At 39.0% G+C, this 23724-nt stretch overlaps 1 protein-coding gene across 3 annotated transcripts in view; it reads left to right on the top strand.

Annotated features, from left to right (window-relative positions):
* FILIP1 (filamin A interacting protein 1) overlaps window positions 1–21321 on the top strand; it is a 99015-nt gene extending 77694 nt beyond the window's left edge. The window contains exons 5-8 of one of the 3 annotated variants that reach the window (XM_083349201.1): window positions 3290–6095; window positions 10982–11039; window positions 18506–18611; window positions 19759–21321. In XM_083349201.1, the coding sequence (XP_083205327.1) occupies window positions 3290–6095; window positions 10982–11039; window positions 18506–18564 (2923 nt within the window). In that variant the 3' untranslated portion in view covers window positions 18565–18611; window positions 19759–21321. Of the gene's footprint in view, window positions 1–3289; window positions 6096–10981; window positions 11532–18505; window positions 18612–19758 lie in introns of those variants that run through there. The other 2 variants (XM_083349202.1, XM_083349200.1) reach the window with 2 other exon arrangements.
* The last annotated feature ends 2403 nt before the right edge of the window (window positions 21322–23724 follow it).

The raw sequence follows: 23724 nt of genomic DNA, 5'->3' as shown, positions 1-23724 counted from the left end.
TTAATCACTGCAGTTGTTAAGTGAATCACAAGGTGGTTAAGCAAACCCAGCTTCCTCCATTGTCTTTGTCAGATGCCAGCTGCAAAAGTCTCAAATGGTGATCACATGACCCCAGGATGCTGCCACCATCATAAATAAACATTGACTGCCAAATGCCTGAATTTTGATCACATGACTATGGGGATGTGGCTAGGGTTGTAAGTGCAAAAACTGGTCATAAGTCAGTTTTTTCAGTGCAGTTGTAACTTGGTTGCTGAATGGTTATAAGTTGAGGACTGCCTGTATTAACAAAACAAAAGGAATACCAAGCAGAAACATAAAAATAAGGTGAACAAAATGAAGATGATAAACAGTTTTCTGCCTTGGACTCAAGAATGATGAAGATGGACAGTATGTCAAAGAAACAAAAAGGATTAATCCTATGAAAATGCAATGCTTTTATTGCATGTTTTTGTCCTTGAACAAAACAGTTCAGGCAGCAGTCTTTTTTAGTGGTAATGTATGGTTGTGAAAGACCTGAAAAGAAATGAGGGGGGGAAAAAGAGATGCCTTTGAATTAGGGAGATGCAAATAGCTGCTGAAGTTGCCAGGAACTGCAAGATGAACCAGTTAGTCCTGGACCGTATAAATAACTGCACCCTTCAAACAGAAACTCTCATACTTTGGGCATGTGTTGTGAGTGGATGATGGATTAGAAAAAAAACACAACTGTTCTTGAACGACTGAGGGAAGTAGATGAGAAAACAATGGATGAGGCAAGGTCAGAGAGATCACCAAAAAGCCTTTGAAGAGATACAGATTATTATCAGGCATTTGCTCCTAAGGATCATTAGAATCTGGCCCAGCACAATTGCACCTGACTAACTTCAGAAAAAGCCATGTTGGCTCACTTGAAAGATTGGTGTCATCCAGTATCTTTTAGGAGCTGACCCCATACTTCTAAGAAGATCGCACCAGGACTTGAAGGCAATTGTCTTTCTGTTGCTGTTCCTCAGCAACCAATATTGACAGGCATACAATGATTTATACTGAGCAACAGTTTATGGGCAAGATTTCATCTTAAATGACTAAGAGAAGCAAAATGAACAATTTGCAATATAGTCTGTCATAGGTTTGCAAAAGAAATATGGTACTTTGATTTGGTCTAGCTTACAACTCTCTGTAATCAAGTATTTCACTGCTCTTACCAGACTAACACAATAACAAAGTTGGAAGGGACTTAGCACAAAGAAGAGACCCTATGGGGGGGGGGTAGGCAACCTTGGCTCTTTTATGACTCTTTTATGAGCATTCCTAACTCTGACCACCCATTCATTGCACTCCTTGGATCACTTATTGATTAGGAATATTGGGAAACTGGTGGGAAAAGTAACAAGGCTTCTACTGATCTATCCTTCCAGCCCAAATTCTAAGAAGACTAGTCAACCCATCTAGCAGCTGTTAAGAAGACTGATAAAGCTCTGTCCCCAAAACCTCCAGCTAACGGGTATAAGTGAGGGACAGCCAGGAGCTTATACCAGAAAAAATATGCCAGGATATTTTTCTGATGACTTAGGGATTGGAGGAATGCACATTCATGCAGTCATGAGGAACAATTCTGAGAATCATTAGCGGAACAGTTACCTCATCCTAAGCCAAAACATGACCTCCTGCTGTGTTTTGTGTAAAAATTTCAGAATGTGAGGGAAGAAGACTGAGTTCTGTGGAATTTACAGCGGTTCCTCTCTATGTGCACTGATTGGAACCGTTCACTGTGGAACAACTGGAACCAGTACCTTATGAACCCAACTTTAACAGAAGGTTCAAAAGGATACCATAGTCCAAGGTTCCCCAAAGTGGTCAGTATCAACCATCAAAGTTGATGAGACTGTCTCTTGTTGTTCGTGTTATGGTTGGTTCCACTGTCAGCCAGATGTTAAGTCAGGATTTGGCATTTTTATCCCCCTATTGAGTGTGCCCAAGGACCTGGGATAGGCAGATGTTGTTTGATGGTATTAAAGATATTGTCCCATGTAAGCTGTTTCAAGGAAAGCTGCCTTTTGCAATTGACTAATGATTTTATCAATGCAGATAGTATTCAAGTGCTCCAGATGTTTTGGGATTGCATCCAAAGTGCCTATCCCTAAATGGTACTTTCTTTTGCCGCAGTTGTTCTACTTCCTATTTGCAGGCCTTTGTATTTTGTGATTTTCTCCAGTTCTTTCTCTTCTCTTCTGCTATTTACAGGTACTGCGACGACCACTATTCAGATTTTTTTTTTCTTACCAACAATTCCTAAGTCTGGTTGTTGTATGGCAGGTGCTTGTCTTTGAATTCAAAAGTTCCAGAGCACTTTGGCTTCTCCATTTACTATTATTTTATCCAGTGCTTTTTTTGTAAAAGAAAAAGGTGCCGGAACTCACACATGTCATACAACCCGCCTTGCCTATCCTACAAGATTCCATCCAAAAAAGGTGCCGGAACTCCGTTCTGAGCATTCTATGAGAAAAAAAAGCCCTGATTTTATCTATTTTGTGGTGCCCTCAGTTCTTGCTTGCAGGCAAATGGTATTTCTTGCAAATTTTCCGAATATTCATAGTACCCTTAATTAAAATAGTATTTCTTAAATTATTGTCATATAATGCTTGAGGGTTGGTGAACATATGAAACTTCATGAAGAGGTGGATGAGCTGAAGAGTTTTAGGATGCCTGCTTTAGTCAATGGTATGGATCCCTGCTAAGAGTCTAATTGGGCCAGGGGGAAGCACATTCCTTCCCTGGATCTCCCAAGAAGGATTTCCACTAAAACAGGGGTCTTCAAACTTGACAACTTTAAGACTTGTGGACTTCAACTCCCAGAATTCCTCAGCCAGCCAGGGCTGGCTGAGGAATCCTGGGAGTTGAAGTCCACAAGTCTTAAAGTTGCCAAGTTTGGAGCCCTGCACTAGAGCAACCTAAGCCATTGCTGTCCCATGCCCAGCCTGAACCCAGAAAAGGGGTCAGAAATTCTGTCGTTTCTAGGATCCTCAGTAACTGAAACTTTACTATCTTCTGCAGAGCCTTCACAGAAAGGCAGGGTTTGAGACAGGCCACTGCAGAAGTGATTGGCTTCAAATAGCATGCTAAGTATAAATTGTACCATAGTTAAGCAGCCACCGTGGCTGGATTCTCATTTTATTCTAAGCCAAAACCAACAACCATTCTATGCTTTAGCTTGTTGTTTAAATAGTTTGTAAGGGAGTCGAAATAAGTTTTTTAAAAAAGGAAAAAAAAGGACCTTACATCATTCTTTCTCTGTCTCTTCTCTCAGATTAAAGAAGCTGCTTGAACAGGAAAAAAACTACCAAGCTCGCAAGGACAAAGAAAACACAAAGCGCCTCAATAAGCTAAGAGAAGAACTGGTTAAACTCAAGTCATTTGCACTTATGCTGGTGGACGAACGGCAGCTGCACATCGAACAGCTTGATCAGCAAACCCAGAAAATACAAACACTCAGCCAGAAATTGAGAGAAGAAGAAGAAAAGTTTAAGGTTTTAAATTCCAAAGCAAAAGAAGATGGGCAGAAATTAATAAAGTTGGAGGCTGAACTTGAGTACAAGACAGCCTCATGTTCTCAAGAGCATGAGGAGATGACTGCTAAATTTGCCAATCAAGAGGCACACAATAAGCAGCTGAGGCTTAAGCTAGTGGGCTTCAGCAACAAAATTGAGGAACTGGAGGAAACCAATAAAAGCCTTCAAAAGACCGAAGAGGAGCTTCAGGAGTTGAGAGACAAAATAGCCAAAGGGGAATGTGGGAATTCCAGCTTAATGGCTGAGGTGGAAAACCTTCGCAAGCGTGTGCTCGAAATGGAAGGCAAAGATGAGGAGATCACCAAAACAGAATCTCAGTGCAAAGAGTTGAGAAAGAAACTGCAAGAGGAGGAACACCAGAGTAAGGAACTGAGGCTTGAAGTTGAGAAACTGCAGAAGAGGATGTCGGATCTTGAGAAGCTAGAAGAAGCCTTCAGCAGAAGCAAATCGGAATGTGCCCAGCTGCGATTGAACTTGGAGAAGGAAAAGACTTTAACTAAAGACCTGATCAATGAGTTGGAAGTAGTGAAAATTCGGGTAAAAGACTTAGAGGTTTCCGAAACCAAACTGGAAAAGGCAGAATTGATCATAAAAGATGATTTGACGAAGCTGAAGTCTTTTACTGTCATGCTGGTGGACGAAAGAAAAAACATGGCGGATAAAATAAAACAGGAAGAGAGGAAAATGGAAAGCCTGACTAGGAACTTTAAGGTGGAGCAAAGCAAAGTAATGGAAGTGACTGAAAAGCTAATAGAGGAAAGTAAAAAATTCTTGAAGCTGAAATCTGAAATGGAGGAAGAGGTATCCAGTTTGACTAAGGAAAAAGACGAGTTAATTAACAAGTTAAAAAGTGAAGAAGAGAAATCACTGCAGCTGAGCTGTACGGTGGACCTATTAAAGAAAAGAATTGATGGCATAGAGGAGGTTGAGAGAGAAATTGCCAGAGGCCGAGTTAGAAAAGGACCAGGATTTTCTGGACAAGAAGATAACAAGATCAAAGAACTAACGGTTGAAATAGAAAAGCTAAAAAATCGTCTCAAGCAGTTAGAAGTGGTTGAGGGAGATTTGATGAAAACCGAGGACGAATATGATCAGTTGGAGCAAAAATTTAGGACTGAGCAGGACAGAGCTAACCACCTTTCCCAACAGCTGGAAGAAATGAAGCTCCAGATTGCTAAAAATAAAGCAATAGAGAAGGGAGAGGCAGTGAGTCAAGAGGCTGAGCTGAGGCAGAGGTTTCGGGTGGAAGAAACTAAATGCAGGGACTTGACAGCAGAAGTCCTGGCTCTTAAAGAAAAAATTCACGAGCTGATGAACAAAGAAGACCAGCTTTCCCAGCTCCAAGTAGATTATTCAGTCCTCCAGCAAAGGTTTTTGGAAGAAGAAAGCAAAAGCAAAGCCATGGGACAGGAGATGCTGAATTTGACAAAAGAGCTGGAGCTGTCTAAACGCTACAGTCGCGTCCTGAGACCCAGCACGAATGGCAGAAGGATGGTTGACGTACCTGTTACATCTACTGGAGTACAAACTGATATGATGAATGGTGAAATGGCAGAAGAAGAAACACCTGCTGTGTTCATTAGGAAGTCCTTCCAGGAGGAGAACCACATCATGAACAACCTCCGGCAAGTTGGGCTCAAGAAGCCCAGTGACAGGTCGTCTGTTCTTAACAGGTATCCCCCAGCTGCAAATGAGCTAACCATGAGAAAATCTTGGATCCCTTGGATGAAAAAAAGAGACAACGGTTGTCAGCCAACTCTAGACAAAGGAGCCAGAATTCAAACCAGCCCTGAGCGTCCCGGGGAAGTGGTTCTTTCTCCAAAACAGGGGCAGCCTCTTCATATTCGGGTGACACCAGATCATGAAAACAGCACAGCAACTTTGGAAATCACCAGCCCAACAGCTGAAGATTTCTTCTCAAGCACCACGGTTATTCCTACCCTAGGGAATCAGAAACCAAGGATCACCATAATTCCTTCTCCTAATGTCATGTCTCACAAAGGGAAAAGTGGTGAGAGCCCAGTGGGTCCAGAGAGAGCAATGTCACCAGTGACTCTGACTACTTTCTCCAGAGAGAAATCTGTAGAGAGTGAGATGTCTCCATTTATGGAAAGGCCCATGTCCCCAATTCAGATCATGACCTTATCTACCTCTGCAGCACCCACAGAAATTACTGTATCCCCTGAGTCACAGGACATGACCATGGGGAGAGCTGTGTTTAGAGTGACGCCAGAGAAACAAACTGTCCCAACTCCAGTCCGACAGTACAATCCAAATGCAAACATTATAACAACAGAGGACAATAAAATTCACATCCACTTAGGGACTCAGTTTAAACGCTCACCTAGCACGGCCCAAGAAGGAATGAATCCTGTAATTACTGTCAGGCCTATGAATGTAGTGGCAGAAAAAGAGGATTTGACAGGCACTGTCCTTCGGTCCCCCAGGAATAATGTATCCTCAAGATCTGGAGCAAGCAAAGTGACCAGCACCATTACTATTACTCCAGTTACTACATCATCCACACGAGGGACACAATCAGTGGTAAGCACGCCAGACTCTCTTTTTTTCCTGTTTGTACATCTGCACAATGTAAGGGAAAGTGGTGGTAGAGTTGGACTCAGTTTGTGGTCCATGGGCTGCGAACAACCCTTCCCCAGCACCTCATCTGTGGCCCCCTCAGTAGTTGTAGTGGTTTAAGTTTATTATTCAAAAATTATTCAAAACCTCAGACATGTCAAACACAAGGCCCGGGGGCCAGATCCGGCCCGTGAAGTGGTTTCATGCGGCCCGCGAAGCCTTCCTGGAAACAGTGAGGGAACGGCCCCCACTGCCTTGGCCCTGGCCCAGAGGCCCTCCTTCTGCCAGAGACCCTCAGATCTGTCCCACTCCTGCCCAGGCCCCCATAGGCACCCTTGATGCGAACGATGTAGAGCTGGCCATGCCCACCTAGTAGGCCATATGCACTTTAGCCACACCCACCCAGTAGGCCACACCCACCCGGCCCCCTGAGGGCAACCGCAATGCTGATGTGGCCCTCAATGAAATTGAGTTTGACACCCATCCCAAGTCTCCAAATGCCTGGAACTCATTGGTTTGGAAATTGATTTTGTCCCCCATTTTGCTGAATTTTTGGGATGTTTTAATCATAGAAATAGGAGGTCTCTTGAAGGCATTAATTTCCTGTCCTTTACTCATAACTTCCCAAATCCAAAAAAAATGCTCCCTAATTAATTCCCAAATAGTGGTTGGGGGCTGTTTTTAAATCAGGGAGAACTGTAGAGGGTAGGAGTGAGTTTTTTTTATTTTTTAAATGTAATTGTTTTAAAACCTTTGTATTTTATCTCTGTCCATCTTCCTGCAATTTTCCTGCAAGTTATGGTGTCGCTTGCTTTTCTTTCCTCTGCTGAATATCAGGGCAGGAGAAAGGAAACATCTGAGATTTTAAAGAATTCTTGAATATTCGAACTCAAAGAATGACTTCATTTAAAAACTAGGTGTTGAATACAAGTCGTTATTCAAGTCTTTATTCTTTATGCAAACTTTAAAATATTTTTCTCACTGCATCTTTGGATTATAATATGAGGGAGAAGTGTCTCTAAGATAGATTGGCATCCAACCTGTTTCCCTGCCTGTTACTAATTCTCCAGATTTTAAATTGTCATCTGTATCATTTTATAAATTTGTATCTTTCGAAAGGCAACAGAGACAGGATTTCCTTTTGTCATGAAAACATATGAAATGAGAACGAACGCTGCTTAGCCCAACATGGAAACTCCATTGTGTTTAATAAGGATGACTCAGTTGTGATAGAGTTACTTTTAAACAGCACTATTGCCATCTTGGTCTCAGGTAACTATTATTAGATTGCAGTCTTGGGATTCTGTTAGGTAGTTAATGAAAACCTTGAGTCAAATAAGATCTTTAATCCATATGTTCCACTCGTCTCCGCATTCTCTTTCCTACACCAAAATAATATAAGGACATCTAAGTAGGTAGGCAAGAATAAGAACGAAGTGATATTCTAATAAATATTGTTTGCTATGTGTGCAGTGGTTTCTGAGTAGATACTGTAGGTAGACCTGTGAATTTGACGCACATCTTCACTGTACTAGTGGACTGATGAAGTGGCCCTTGTGGCTTCCGTTTGCCAGGCACTGTGTGGGGGAAAACAACTGCCTAATGTGCAATCAGCCCAGGTTCGAATCTCAGAAGGGTATGGCTGACTGATGAAAACAAATAAGTTTGAAATGCATATCAGTCTCCCTTTAATTCTTTGTTAGCAATCTAAAAAATTTACACAAATATGAGCTGTCACTGTTGTGACTACTGCCTGTCGATGGCCTTCGGTTAGGCTGAAACAGGAAATAAAGATTTGTCCCATGTTTGGGGCCTAGCAAGGTAATCTAAATAGTTAACAAGCATTTAACACATATCTCCCTTGCTTCTCAGCTAACAAAGTGAGATAGAGCTTGTGGCCTAGAGGTAAAAACAACTGCCTAATGTGCAATCAGCCCAGGTTCGAATCTCAGAAGGGTATGGCTGACTGATGAAAACAAATAAGTTTGAAATGCATATCAGTCTCCCTTTAATTCTTTGTTAGCAATCTAAAAAATTTACACACACACACACACACACACACACACACACTATATATATATATATATATATATATATATATATATATATATATATATATATATATATATATATATATATATACTCAAAAAAATAAAGGGAACACAAGATAAGACATCCTACTATTAAATACAGTACATTGTGTTGTTTAAGTGTTATATATGTGGGCACAGAGCTACAGTTCCTCTCCTGGCAGCCTGGAGCTGAAGCTGCCTTCTCCTGCCACCACTCATTGGCAACCTTATAGGGCTAAGAAGTGCCACCTCCACCCGATTTGTGACTGCTGAACAAGAAAGTTAGGCATTAGGGGAGGGGATGAAGCCAAGAATGGTGTCTTAGCTTTCCAACAATGCTCTGAGGTAGACTAAGCTCAGAGCCATGAAGCTACATAGCTGACATTCCCAAACCTGAGTTCCTCAATCCTATCCTCTTACCGCTATTGCATATTCCCAGCATGTCTTGCCAGTAGACCCGAAACAGAAGAGTCTTTGATCTTGGCCAGCCAGAGTGTTCAGGCAGTTGCTGAACTGTAGCTATTAATGATTAAGCTGTCAGAAAGATTCTGCACATGCTTTTTTTAGGATACTTTGCTCTAGAGCACTAATTAACATCAGCAAAGCTTCCTTTTTTGCCCAGCGTTTTATTGGAGGGCTGGCTAATCCACTTTTGAACTTCTGCTTTCTCTCTTTCTCTCTCTGTTTTTTTTTAATCTTACTACTGGGAATAACCATTGAGATAGCTGACAAATGAGGTTCAGCTTAATGAAACATAGGCAAGCTTGTTCCACATGGAATTAACTCAACACAGTAGAAATATAGCTGGTTATTATTGTTATTCTGATTATTGTTATTATTTTAAATGTTTCAATATGACTTCTGGGCATTTCTTTCATGATGCTTGAAAGTTTGTAAAGGCAGTTTTGTTCCTTCTACTAATTTACTTTTCTAGACTGGAATGACGGCGATGAAAGTTTTCTACGAAGTTTTCTATGAAGTTCCAGTTGTATATTCAAACAAATATTTTATGCTCGGTCTCTAAAAAACAATTAGTTTTTTTTACAAAGACTTATCTGTGGTTCTCACTATCATATTCACTGGAGAGCAACCAGTGGAACCACTTGTCGCCAGAAGTTGTGGGTGCCCCATCACTGGAGGTTTTTAAGAAGAGATTGGACAGCCATTTGTCTGAACTGCAATAGGTTCTCCTGCTTAAGCAGGGGGTTGGACTAGAAGACCTCCAAGGTCCCCTCCAACTCTCTTCTGTTATTCTTCTCACTGGGTGATTTGGGCTGCATCTCTGGTAATTTTCAACAATGCCTATACTCAAATGTGGGTGTTTGGGATATTGATACTTGGAGAGTGCAAGAGTAATGATGGTTACTTTACAGTGAATCATATATTGTCAGTGTAAATAAGGTCAAGATTATATTTGCCTTCTTAACAAGTTTGCAAATTGCAACAAACTCTGTTGGATAAAATGAATGTGCGGCGTAGATGTAATGGTCCCACTACTAGTTCTAATGAATGGGCACTATCAGCTGTAAGAACACAGCTTCCTTCAGTGATCTTTCTCCTCTCCTCAGGAATTCCTGGGAATTGTATCATCCTTGGTGGAAACTATGATTTCTAGTATTAACTGATCTACATTTCATCAGGCTTCTGGTTTTTTTAGGCTAAACTTGATCAGATAAAGTGGTATACTGTACACTAGATATGTCTGCAGCTTGGGCGGACCTCACTGGGAAAAAAAATCTGAGTTTTTCCCACTCAGGATTTGGATATTCTAAAAGGAGTTAGATCATAACAGGAATACTAAAGTTTTGAGAAAAGTCACTAAAGTACTTCTCTAATCTGGCAATTTCCAGATGATCCAGAAAAAACTGTTTTGGCCACATTAACAGGGAATTCTGTGAATTGTAATCCCATTACATCAGAATGGCACCAGGTTGGGAAAGACTACTCTAAGAATCAATATATTTTAAAATCCTGACACTGTGGTTTTGTGTATTGGTCTCTCTTCCCTCCTTGAATGCAGCTGGATATCGCCTTGAAGTAAAAATGCAAGAACAATTAAATATCAACCTGGGAAAGAAGACAGGATGAGAAAGAAACTCAAGATGACCCTGCCTTGATTCTCTTTGGTATAAGAGGAGGCAGAGGAAAACCCTTCCAGTCTTTCACGATTTTGTTATTATACCCTGCAGAAGTAGAGTTCTAGTAGTTTTTGTGGCTTCTGTTTCTTGACCTGGCCTTTTCCTCAAAGGGTTACTATCTCCCCACATTTTCCAGCATCCCATTACATGTGGTACATTTAAAGTTTTAATTTCAATGTGTGTGGTGGGGGTACAATGCCATTTGTGGAAGTGACGGAGGCCATCTTTCCAATCTTTAGTACTAGATTTGATGAGCTTGCTGAAAGAAGTTAGATTGCTCTTGGTCCAAGTCCCCAGCTATAGTATGTCAATGAAAATTGAGTCTCCAAGTATATTTATTATGGAAAATATGTCTTAAATGCTTTCTAGATAAGAAGCTGTAGAGGTGTGTGTGCATGAGTGTGTATGTGTATATGGAAATCCAATATAGTACAGTGATTAAGATGTTGAACTAGGAGCAGGAATGCTAGGTTATACTCTGCCATAGGCATAGAAGCTGACTGTTGATTTTGGCACAGCCCTAGATTGAAAGGGATGTTGAAAAAACATTTTGTGTGTACAAATACACACGCACATATTACACACATAAATCTAACATTGTGGCTTTCCCCCCTCTTTTCCCCCCCTCTTTGTCTTGCAGACAGGACAGGATGGGTCATCCCAGAGACCTACACCTACCCGAATCCCTGTATCTAAAGGTATGAAAGCTGGGAAGCCAATTGTGCCGGCCCCTGGATCAGGAAATCAGACCAAATTCGAGCCTCGTGCCGAGACTCAGTCTATGAAAATAGAACTGAAGAAGTCTTCAGCCAATAGCTCTTCCTCCCATAGTGGGGGCAAGGGCTGAGGGCAGTGTCTCAGGGGGTATGTTGTGCAGATTTTACTGCTACCATGGAAATAAGCCCTGCTTGTGTGGTTTTTAGTGCTGGCATGTACTAATGACACCTGCTGAAGCTGTCACATCAACTAATGCATGTGTGTCTTACCTCCTGAATGTAGTAATCCCTTCCTTTCCCCTCAGTTCAGTTAAAAACTCACAGATCAGCCTGGTTTAGTTACTCCTGCAAAGGAGCTACTGATTGACATGTTCGAACGCCTTCCTCTTAATTATAAAATGGTTTTCTTATAACCACTTTTTTGTGCATTTTGTAATCAGTGGAGTCCGTCAGGACATCTAAATGAGTGGTTTTCCAGAAACATAACGGAGTTCACTGTTTAATTGTAGCTGATTACAGATGGCATATTGTTTATTCCTTCAGTTCTGACCATTTCTCAGGTGAAAACTGGCAAAAAGAAATACCCCACTTAGTGATTTAGTAGAACCTAAAACCTGACGCGGTGGCTCAGTGGGTTAGGATGCTGAGCTTGTCAATCAGAAGATCGGCAGTTTGGCAGATCAAATCCTGAGTGTCGCGTAACAGAGTGAGCGCCTGTTACTCGTCCCAGCTTCTGCCAACCTAGCAGTTCGAAAGCACGTAAAAATGCAAGTAGAAAAATAGGGACCACTACGGTGGGAAGGTAACTGCGTTCCGTGCGCCTTTGGCGTCTACTCATGCCGGCCACATGACCACGGAGATGTCCTCGGACAAGCGCTGGCTCTTCGGCTTTGAAACGGAGATGAGCACCGGCCCCTAGAGTTGGAAACGACTAGCACGCATGTGCGGGGGAACCTTTACCTTTACCTTTACCTAAAACCTGATAAAGAGCCAACCTTTAATCTTTTCCTCTTTCTCAAGTATGACTAAACTGAGGGATCATTACAATCATTTAAAATTCTCAATCATGTCAATAACTGATAAATCAGGCAGTAATCTCTAACTTTTGACAAGGTTCTGAAACAAACTGGAGTAGAGACCTTGTTAAATATTAGCCATTCTGAATCAGAGTCCCGGCCTGTGTCTAGAACAGGGAAAGAGTGGACAGTGTTTTCTTGACTGTGTATTGAATTTTTTGAAGTGTTTTACTCTTGTTTTTGAAAGCGTGTTTTAAAAATAGAGATCTCTAGAAAATATGCTGACTTCAGTTATGAAGGAAGCTTTAAAAAAAACAAGCTAATGGAACAAAAACTTCTAGTTTTGGTGAAAAAGACTTTGATACCAAATTCCTTCCTTTCTCCCCTCTTTGGGTAATCTGTTAAAATTCAGCAAGAGATTTCTTAAGATTCTGGACTAGGGAGAACTGTAATAAAATTTAATCTTCCTACAACTCTAACCATTTAAAATAAAATGGTTATGTTGGCTAAAACAGAATGGATGGATTTGTTCATTAGAAGACTGGTGGGAACATCTGAAGGGAAATGATTAAGTTGTTTGAAAGAATAGTCTATAAAACAAAATTTGGCCGTCCATCAGTGGCTCTAAGTAAAATATGAATAAACAAATGAATCATAACTGAAATGGTGCCATAAACTATAAGTCTTCCTCAAATTGGAGGGAAGTTGTGGAAGAAGACAGCTACATTTTCTTCCTCATTAGAAGTTTTATGTATTGAAATGTTTTCAAATATTTAAAATTCCGGATGAATAACACGTTAGTTAAAAGCAGCAAAAAATTTAAGCAGTTCTTCACGGACTGAACCCTCATTCCTCAAACTACACAGAGGTCTCAAAATATCATCGATCACGAGAAGAGCACAATTTTTTGAGTAAGATAAGATGTTGATATTTCAGCTGAGTTTGACATCTCAGATGTTCCTCAGCCTGATGCCTGATTCACTGAACCTCAACTTCCCATATTGCCTAACTATATTGGTAAAGGGTTTCTACACAGGTGGCACTTGTGCTCCGTGCTGTTCCACTCTGTTCCAGCAATACTGTTTTCTTTGGACAACTAACCCTAATTTTGAACTTGTGCACTTCTGTGAGTGTTAACTGGACTTCTGAGGGGCTTGGGGGCAGACTGTTCTCCTGCTTGCTGAATCTGTTGTGCCCTTCCCTCCTACAAATGTGAGGCTCTTGAATAGATTTCACAAGCAACCTTACTAGCAAAGGGATCTGAATTCTTTGTGGCAGGTTCTTAAATTCACAACCTGTGATTTTAAAACAACAACAGCAAACGTGGTTTCTCTGGATTTTTCCTACTTAGATAAGCAGCACAAGCTGAATTCTTTTCCTGTCCTATTTCCCAGTTCCCAGCTTCTTGTACTTGGGAATAGCAGTGTAAAATGAAACATATCTGCACATCGGAGTATTTCCCTTTGGGGCAAGGAACATGGTACAAAGTGCAGAAAAAGAATGAGAAATAGTAAGCACAAGGAACAAATGATACAGGTGGAAAAAAAAATATAATTACATTTAGTTAACACCAACAGCATTCTCTGTACCTCACCTTGTACCTCCACTATATTCACTGCTTGTTTAAACTTCTCGCCTGTTTCTGAGGATCTTATCAATTCCAACCAGAATTCTCTTAATTGCTCTTTTCCCCTTAATCCATTCACTTTCTGTTCACATATTTGTTTTGCAATTCAGTCCTCTCTCATTTTCTGTCGGTGACCAAACCCTCTCATCCTAATTCTTCTATACTGCTCACATTCTTTTGTGTAAAAGTCACATTCATTCAGCACCCCCAAATGCTTATTACCGCTTACTTTTAAATTTATCCTTGCTTGCACAACCCTCACTTTCTATATAACAACTTAGGTAGAAGAATTTTGCTTGTTTCAACAAGCATTCATTCTTCCATATACTAATTATTATTTTTTCAGCCAGTATGTGTTTACACATCTTAAAATATCTGTTTCAATTTCCCCAATTTTGGAAACATTCTACCAAGAAACATAGTCATTTACTTACTCTAGATGAATATCATTTATTTATTACCTGCAATAATCACTCCACTTTTTTCATCAAGCACAAGTACTTTAGTATTTCATTAATTAATCAGTGAAACCATAGTAGCTTTTTCATCATAACTTAACTAACATTTCCTGAAAATCACTTGAGTTCTTAGTCAACAGCATGGCATCATTTGCATACATGTATACGGATATTGTTTCCAACCAACCCTCTTCTTTCACTAAAAGCATTCTTATATTTTTCTCCAGCTATCTTCGTTTAGATGTATTAGCCCTTTCTCTTAATTTGACAGATACACAGCATATCTATTTTTATTTCTTAAATTTTGTTTGTTAAGTTATTCTTTTTATATTCTAATTTGTAAACTTCCATATGTCATGGTCATCACCAGGTGGGTCCATTGATAATTGATTTCAGTTGCCCATCATGGCTTTGGTCAATGAGACTTTCACATAATTTTGAATCAGTTCGATGCAGTAGCCCAAGGGTCTTCAAACTTGGCCCTTTTGTAACTTGTGGACTTCAACTCCCAAAATTCCTCAACCAGCGTGCCTGGCTGAGGAATTCTGGGAGTTGAAGTCCACAAGTCACAAAAGGGCCAAGTTTGAAGACCACTGCAGTAGCCAGAGTACTGGGCTAGAAACCAGAAAACTGAGTTCTAGTTCTTCCTTAAGCATACATCCTTACTCTTATTGTGGGGAAAATATGAGTTGAAGCCATAAAAATGCTTGCAGGATTGAAATTTCTCTCTCCCCTCTTTAGTACAATAGAGATGTAAACTATGTTATCAGATATGTTGGTTGCACCTGTGACATGTGCCACATTCCCTGATGATAGGGAAAGTCTAAACTGAATGTGGCTTAGAAAAGAAATTGAATATGATGTGATGAATTAATATATTCATTTTATCAAACCTATTAACTTCATGGGATCTTTGTTAAGGACCAGGCTACTCAACAGGGATGGGGGTGGGGGGGGGGGGCGGGGAATAAATTAAATTCACTTTTACAAACAATGCTTTGACCATAGAAATCAATGGCAGCTACTCATTTATATGAGCCAAAGAAAGGTATGATTTTAATACATTGTTGAGATAGCAGCTCTGTTCTTGTATCTGCCAAATTTATAGATTTTTATTCTTAACAACCATGTGAAACAAAGGGGGAATTTGTATTTAAATGGAAGTAAGGGATAATGTGGGGTATCCGATCAGGCCTTGTTGATATGTAGAATATTTAATGTTGGGGGGAAAATGAACCCATTTTACTATGATTTTGAAATTCACCAGCAACCACTAACTGGTTGGTAGATTGACCACAGCTTTTTATGTTGCTTGTTAGATAAAATACAGTTGTGCTTTAGCTTTGAAAAAAGAACTGCATTATTTAATTTAGAATAAAATTTACCAATGTGGACAGACTGGCAGTAATGAGTTAAATGGTGCCTTACTACCTCAGAGTAATTCAATGAATACAAAACTAGCATATACCGGTAATCTTTCCCCTGATCTTAGAATTATATGAACTGGCCCATAAGTTTAAAGATCATCGAAGCAAACCAAAAGCTTGCTAAAAATATAAGTTTTCTATACCATCCATTGATGAGAGGTATTATCCAGTGAATTCTTAATGTTCGGTAGCTATGAGACCCCAGACCATTTTTATATTGTTCTTCATATAATGCTTTTGTAGCACTAAAATAGTTTCAAGATACAGTTTGATGGGGACTGTATGTAATGTTTGCTAGTTTAAATATCTTTTCAAAATTAACTTGGGTTTGAGGTCATTTTGATAACAGTGTAGAGTCACATTTGCTACCTGCTTCCCAATGTTTTAACTGGCTTATGGCAACAGCTACTATAGTAACCATGGTTTTACAAAGCTCTTATCTGCTTTAATTGCCTATTAGTTGCTGACATTAGTGAGCATGATCAAAACTGTCATTTGCTGGCAGTGAGATCATCTTTTGGGGCTTATTTTCACAGAAGGTTATCCCCCCCCCCCAAATCAATGTAATTCCTTTAGTCTTCACTGAATTTTTATAAAAGCTTGAGCTAATATTTTGTGATTGTAAATGTTGACCTCATGTTAAAACTATCTTACTACTTGGACAAGATTCTGTTGTAGGAATTTTGTGTACATTATTATTAAGAACTTCTAGGTTGGAAAGCATCAACCAAGAATGCAAGAATAAATAGAAATGTGTTTGGATTAAATTATGTTAATCTTCTGGAAGTGACAAAAACGTGATACACTCCAGTGAGGGAAGGGTCTTTAAAGTTGTTGAAACACAGAAATGGCAGAAAAGAAATCTGCAAACTATGGGCCTTGCAGAAAATTATTTAAGATGAGGAAAGAAATGTAACTTTGAGCTACCAAGAATTAATTTAAATCAGTATGTTTTTATATGGTTGGGATATTCAGATTTGATATTGGAGTGTCAAATAGCCATGTCACCATCACATTAATTATAAAGAGCAAATATGGGTATAGGTTTCAACGTTTACTGTTTGAAATAGTTAAAGTAATGACCTGGCAGTAAACTTCATGAACTTCTCTGAATTATGCTTCCAAATAAATATACCGTAATGGGAATTGGTTGCTTCTTTTTGAGTTACAGTAGGTTAGAGTAGTGCCATCTAGTGGCAATGTTGTATAATAGCTATTTTAAAACTTGATGTCTCTCTGATTTAGCCAGGAATTAATTTAATCAGCTTTTTTCCATAAGAGACACTTCTGCAAACTATACATTTGACAAATTCCAAAAATTTGTTTACCTATGCCTAAACTGCAACAAAGTGCATAATAATAATAATAATAATAATAATAATAATAATAATAATAATAATAATAATAATAATAATAATAATAATAATGTATATTGGTTCATCTCTATAATCAACACTTCTTTGTAAGGGTGAGATTCCTTTCACAAAGAAACATTTAATATATGAAAATTTAACACAGAGATATTCAATTTGATAACAGGATTATGAAAGGAACCCCCAACTTTAAAAAAGCAAATGATGCTGCGATGGGAATGATAAAATTCATCTCAATTGCAGTTGACATTTATAAAGAATGAGACTCGGTCTTCTTCCAGAATTTTCAAAGAAAGTCACAGTTAACTATGTTGTTTTCACTGCAATCCATGGGCCAAATTAACTATAGTGAAATTTTCCAATTCCTTGTTGTGCTCTCATTCAGATCCTTCTGATTCTTCATGACCAAAGAGACACAAAGATTATCTGTCAATAATTGGTTCTTTGAATTCTTATAAACTCATACTTATGTCACTGGTGATTGCTCGTAGCCATCTTACCTTTTATTGGTTCTTTTTCAATTGCCTTTGATTTTTCCAAGCCTTGGGGTCTTCTTATCTTTATGTGTCCAAAATATCCAAGCTTCAGCTTCATTATTAATGCTTCCAATGATCAACTTTATTTTACTTCATGTAGGACTGAATAATTGGTTAGTTTTGTGGTCCAAGAAATTATTTTCTCTAATGCCGCACTTCAAGGCATAAAGCTTTCTTTGCCCAGGCTTTCTGATGATCCAACTTTCACAGCCTTATGTTAAAACTGGGGATTCTATGATAAGTATCTTTATTATCAGTTTAATATATCTACCAATTAATATTTTGTCTAATGTATTTTATCTGAGCTGGATCCTAACAGCTCAGTCTGAAGCAGTTCGTACATGTATGTATGCTGTCTAAGCAAAAGTAAGATAAAGAAAACCAAACTGGAAATCCTTAAACAAAGAAAGGGGTTCTTTTTTTTTCTTACTTATTGGTGAAGTCCCAGAATAAAAACCTACCCTATGTGGTCCTTTTAATTTCTTCTATTTATTCATAAAGGAAAGAGGATTTCTGCCTCCTGTGAGCAGCTAATGCTGTTGTTTTCCTCCTTTATTGCTCAAACTGAAGTTTTAAATTAGAGTTGGACAAGAATCGGTTTCATGGTCAGATTCCTAGAAGTAGCTCAAACCTGTCATTTCACTGAGAAAGTGGTCAGAGCCCAGCCTTCTCCTCCTGTGTCTGGAGATTCTGTAGGACAGCATTATATGAAGATGCTCAAAAAAAGAGACTTTTTTTTAAACCTACTGCCTTCACCGTAGACTATGTAGGCCTCCTAGCTTCGTATTTCTAGAGAAGAATGGAATGTCTGCCGGAGGAGAGAAAGGTTGACATTCTTCTCCCAAAGCCCCACTTAGATGTTCTCCTGGCCATCCTATCAGACAACAGCAAACCTATCTTCAAAACTGGACCACACACAATCCATTGACCTGAGTTTAGTGCGACCTGCCATCGTAGCCAACTCATTCTGTGTTTCTGTTTTGTTCTTATTGTTTTTTTTCCCCCTCTCAGGCAGTTTGCTCAGGCAATTTTACCAAAGCTCCCAGTATTCCTTAAGGGGGCAATTTTGAATGAGAGCTACCATACCCTGCCCATCCTTGATCACTCCAGCATGACTGTAAGTAAAAAAGGAAATGGACCTCGGCTTTTGTCTTTTTGCCAACATCCTTCTTGAATATGCTACTCATCTATGAAGCTGCACTTAGGACAACTGAGGGTGATCTGATTGCAGGTTAATCAGTAGGACTGACCTATTCATCACCTATTCCGATATCTTTAACTCCATCCCCCCCCCCAAAGACAAAAGCCATTTTATTCTTCTGAAGCTCCATCGGCTTAGGATGAATTCAACTAAAGTTAAGCCAACCTGCTCTCTTTTGCACTATGTTTTGACCCAAATTAAAGCACAGAGCTATCTTAATTTGCTTTCAAGGTCAACCGAGATAGATAATATTTCATTCTTTGATATTTTTTTCCCTCTCTAAAAAATGCTGAAAACAAAAGCATTCACTCTTTATGTATTCAAATATTTATTTGAATAGTAATTATTTGGGACATTATCCAGAACCTTAGATGTACTGCCTTTATTTAAAGGGTCTTAATCATCATGTCCCTTCCCAGTTTCCTAAGTGTACATGACATAAAGACCCAAAGAATAAATGTGAAATCCATATAATACTGATCGTATTAAGCACAAGTAATTTGCACACACCAAAGAGAGACATGTGTGGCTCTTCATTTCCCCCTAATGTTCTCCTCACCCTGTTGATGAGCCGTGGTGGCATAATGGCTAGAATGCAGTATTGCAGGCTAACTCTGCATTCCACTGCCAGGAGTTCGATCCTGACTGGCTGAAGGTTGACTCAACCTTCCATCCCTTTGAGGTCAATAAAATGAAGATCCAGATTATTGGGTGCTGACTCTGTAAACTGCATAAAGAGGGCTGTAAAGCACTATGAAGCAGTATATAAGTCTAAGTGTTATTGCTATTGATTGTTGAGGTAATGGGGAAAAACAAGACTTGACTGTCTTCCATGAAGATGCACAAGTGGAATGGATAATCCCTTTTCTATATCTGAACACAAGGATAAATACTTTCTGGAATGCTCCAGTTTCTACTCTAGCAATCTTGATATGGTACAAAATGTCACTTTGAAATAACCGTAATATGTTGGGATGAAATAAAAACACAGTATGGGTCCTCATAAGCTTTCATGTTTTCCATGGTAACAGTTGTTGCTTTATTATGCTTCTTTCCCCACTAGAGAGCATCGTCATTCGTCAGGTGCGCATAAACTCAAGATGAGAAGCCACGTCAACTCCGTGTTATTCTTGTGCACTTCTCCACACTTCTGGATTGATCACTGTGAAAGTTCTGCCTCTATGATTCTGATCGTCCATGCTACTGATCACTTATGGAAGTATATTTTGCTGCTTCTGTTGGATTTTGATTTTTCTTTGTGTGCATGTGCAACTTTTATTTTAATTTTCAAGAAACTGTGTTTGCTGTTTTTTTTAAACCAGACAGTAAGAAAGGAAAACATGTGCTCTGCAAAGTGTTCAAACCAATTGGTATTTGTCTGATTTTGTTTGGTGTTTCCTACATAATTTATTTTTATAATACACTTTGTAATGCGGGATTTTGTGTTGCCAGACCTTCTGACTACCATGTCCATGGCACATTAATTTTGTAGAATACACTGTCAAAATTGCAAGGTGCCAGTTTGTATATTTTCTATAGGTAGTGATAGTGATTTGACCTCAATAAAGGCACCTTTTAAAGAAAACGCATCACAGATGTTTCCAGCTAAAATGTGACTGTGTGACTGAATTGCCCTGAGGACTGCTCTATAAGACAGTATTATAGAACTTTGCACTGTGCTATGATTTAATATAAAAATAATAGCCAACAAGCCAAAGCCTCGAATTGTATCTGAGTTTCACATATTTTTTAAAAATATTTTATGCCGTTTATTAAATGCTTACATGTGTGCTGTTCCATATTCGTGTGCCAAAAGTTTTCTTCTTATCGCACTGTGCCAAATAAATTTTCATAAGCGTGGAACAATGTGGTAGCCCTTGAATTTAACACAGCAATTTTTTTAAAAAAAATCTTAATAGTTCATATTGTTAAAAATATTATGCTATGTTAATTAAGATCAGTTTAATCGGTTGGAGAAATTAATTGCAATGTATTCAGATATAGTATAGGTTTGTATTAGGTTTGTATAGGTTTAGGTAGCAAATTATCAGTTAATTACTTTACCTGTGTCACTGTTTTCAGTTTGATGCAGACTGGCCTTGTTAAGTATGTACCAGGAAATTCAGCTCCAGAATAAGCTAAATGGTAGAGGTCATCATCCCAAACCCTTTATGTAGGAATATAAATTACCTATGCACAGATATTTTGGAAATTTTCCCTTCCTAATTCCTCCTGTGTCATTTCTGGGCATCCCTCAATCCTTGGTCCATTTTTGAAAGAAGTGACAGGGTGACATGTGCCTGATTCACCTGTAGGTCTCCAAGCCATTTGCATGCAAATGCTGTGTTATCATTCAGAACAACATATTTCAGTATTACGAAAGGCAGGGTATCTGCTGAGCTTCAAAACTAGCTTCTACTCTACACTTATCAGACTGACTTCATCATGAGCCAAATATGTGATTTTATGAAGGTGCATTTGTGAAGGATTTGTACACTAAAAATAGGTCCCCTAATTATATCTGAAGATTATATTTTAGCTGGAACACAGGAATAATATAACAATTGAGTTAGCAAAAGTGGAACGTATATTGTAAATTCTTGTATAATCCTTGTAGCAGATGTATATTAATTAAGTAAATGGAAATGTAATCATGACAAAATATTTATTTTTTATAAAATATTAAGAAGAGGAAAAGGAATCATGATGAGCAAAAACGGAGGTTAGAAAATTAATCTGAAAGCAGGCATTTCAATGAGACTAAAGAATTAGTGTTACTTGTTGAGATGGGCGGCTATAGAAATCAAATAGAAAGCCAGTTGATGTAATGGCAAAGACACCAAGCTAGAAACAAGGGGACAGTTCTAGTCTTGCCTTAGGGTCAAAGCCAGCTAGGTGATCTTGGGCCAGTCATTCTGTGTCAACATTAGCAAGAAAACAAGGACAAGCCATTTATAAATATCTTTCCAATAAAACTGCAGGGACTTGTCCAGGCAGTTGCCAGGCGTTGACACTGACATGAAGGCACATGCATATACCACAAATTAGTATTATATAGGTAAAGTATTTCCTTGTGCATTACATAATCTGGGTTTTCTATGTGTGGACATAATCAGGAAGACTCTTGCTAGTTGAATGTATTGCTACGTCTGAATGATGTTGAGTAGCTAAGGTGGTATTTATGCAAGATAAGATGAGAAAAGGCCTGCTAGCTATACAGATGTTTGTAAATTCCAACGAAATCAAGGGGAATTTATCAATAAACATGGATAAGATCAGTCAGCAGAAGTAACACAGTAGAGTTAATCATAGCCTACAACTTCCTTATGGGATAACAACCAATTTATCTGACTTGAAATTTTTCCTTTTATATTTTGTGAAAGCTTTAGTAGATGTCAGAGATTTGATTTAGGCAAGAGTTTTCTATTTGTAAAGTTATGCTAATTGGAAAACCATGAAAATTATAAAAAAAACCTTATGATGTCAATCACATTTACCTTTACAATTTCAGTAATTATCTCTAAATCCTGCAAATCACATTCAATTATGCATTTTTACCCTTTGCTAAACTCCAGCTTTTTAATAATAATAATAATAATTTTATTTGTATACCGCCCTTCTCCCGAAGGACTCAGGGCGGTGAACAGGGCAAACATATAAAAGTACAAAAATACAAAAATTAAAAAAGAATTAAACGAGATGCCCAAGTTACAATAGATTAAAATACATTTAAAACAACAATAAAATCCAAACCCATCCCCCATCAGGCCAGGCCGGCTTGTTCGAACAAATAAGTCTTCAGATCGCGTCGGAAGGAGCGAAGGTCGGGCGCCATCATAGTACTTCCCACAAATCTACAACCAAATATTTAATAGCAAACTGTTATTTATTTCAGGGGTACATGCTTTTCTGTTGGGTTGAGGGACCCCCAAGGATTTATGCGGGTTTCTGAAGGCTGCACTGTAGAAGGGCCAGGGTCCATTCTGTAAAGAGGTTCCCATAGTTTTAAGACGATTGAAATGGTTAAGCATGTGCATGGAATAGAGTTCTCACCTAGTCCTCCAAGCCACCAATACCAAAAAGAAAAGCCCCAACCTTCCCCCGCACAGGATTTCTCAAGGTTCATTTTGTGAGGTTCATTTTTTCAAAAATTCTCGCAAGCTGAAAAGGAGAGACTGGTTTTATCCTTTTTGATTAATCTTAGCAGCAGCAGAACTGCTAAAACATTAAACACTAGAAGTTGCAGAAATTAGGGCAGAACAGAGTGACTGATTCCTGGTGTGCACCAAAGGGGCAAGGCGAGGGTACGGCTTCTGTCTTTCTCCTAAATGCCATGGATGCTTGTTCTTGGCAGGTGATCCTTTTTTGGTTCACTGCCCACTGTTATATCAAACTTCTTTCATTCAGTACTCCAGAGTGAACTATATCTCACATAATCCTCAACCCACAATAGCTGCTCTGTTATGGATTATGGGGATGGTATCTCAATACTTCTGAAGAATGGCAGTTTTGGAATAAGCCATGCTGTCTTATTCCTGAAGTGCCTATTTTTATTACCAAGATCTTTTTAAAAAAATGTTCAACAGAAATTGCCAGAAACACCACACAAACTGGTAGGCTTAAATGTAACTGCTGGGATAATTGTCTTTTCTGTACCCAATGCTCAGAGGCAAACCTCTGAGAGACATCTTTTTCTAATACTTCAACTACATCAAAAGAAAGCAACAGCAAAGCAGTTTCAGTACAATTTCCACAGAACTACAGAGAAGCACTCAATAGGAATCTACTGGACCTTTATCTTCACCATGCTATCTGAATACATTGAATATATCTGCCTTTGAATACAGTGTTCCATGAGTTTTCCACAATTATACTGACCACTGCCTTGGTGGAGCAGTGGGCTAATACCTCCTTAAGTAACACCAGCTGCCTGCAATTAGTGCAGGTTCCCATCCCACCAGGCTCAAGGTTGACTCAGCCTTCCATCCTTCCGAGGTAGGTAAAATGAGGAGCCAGATTGTTGGGGGCA

The sequence above is a fragment of the Vipera ursinii genome, assembly GCF_947247035.1.
Source record: "Vipera ursinii genome assembly, chromosome: 1".
Classification (NCBI taxonomy): Eukaryota; Metazoa; Chordata; class Lepidosauria; order Squamata; family Viperidae; genus Vipera; species Vipera ursinii.
Note: the sequence above shows the minus strand (reverse complement) of the source record. Positions and strands in the feature narration are given on the sequence as shown.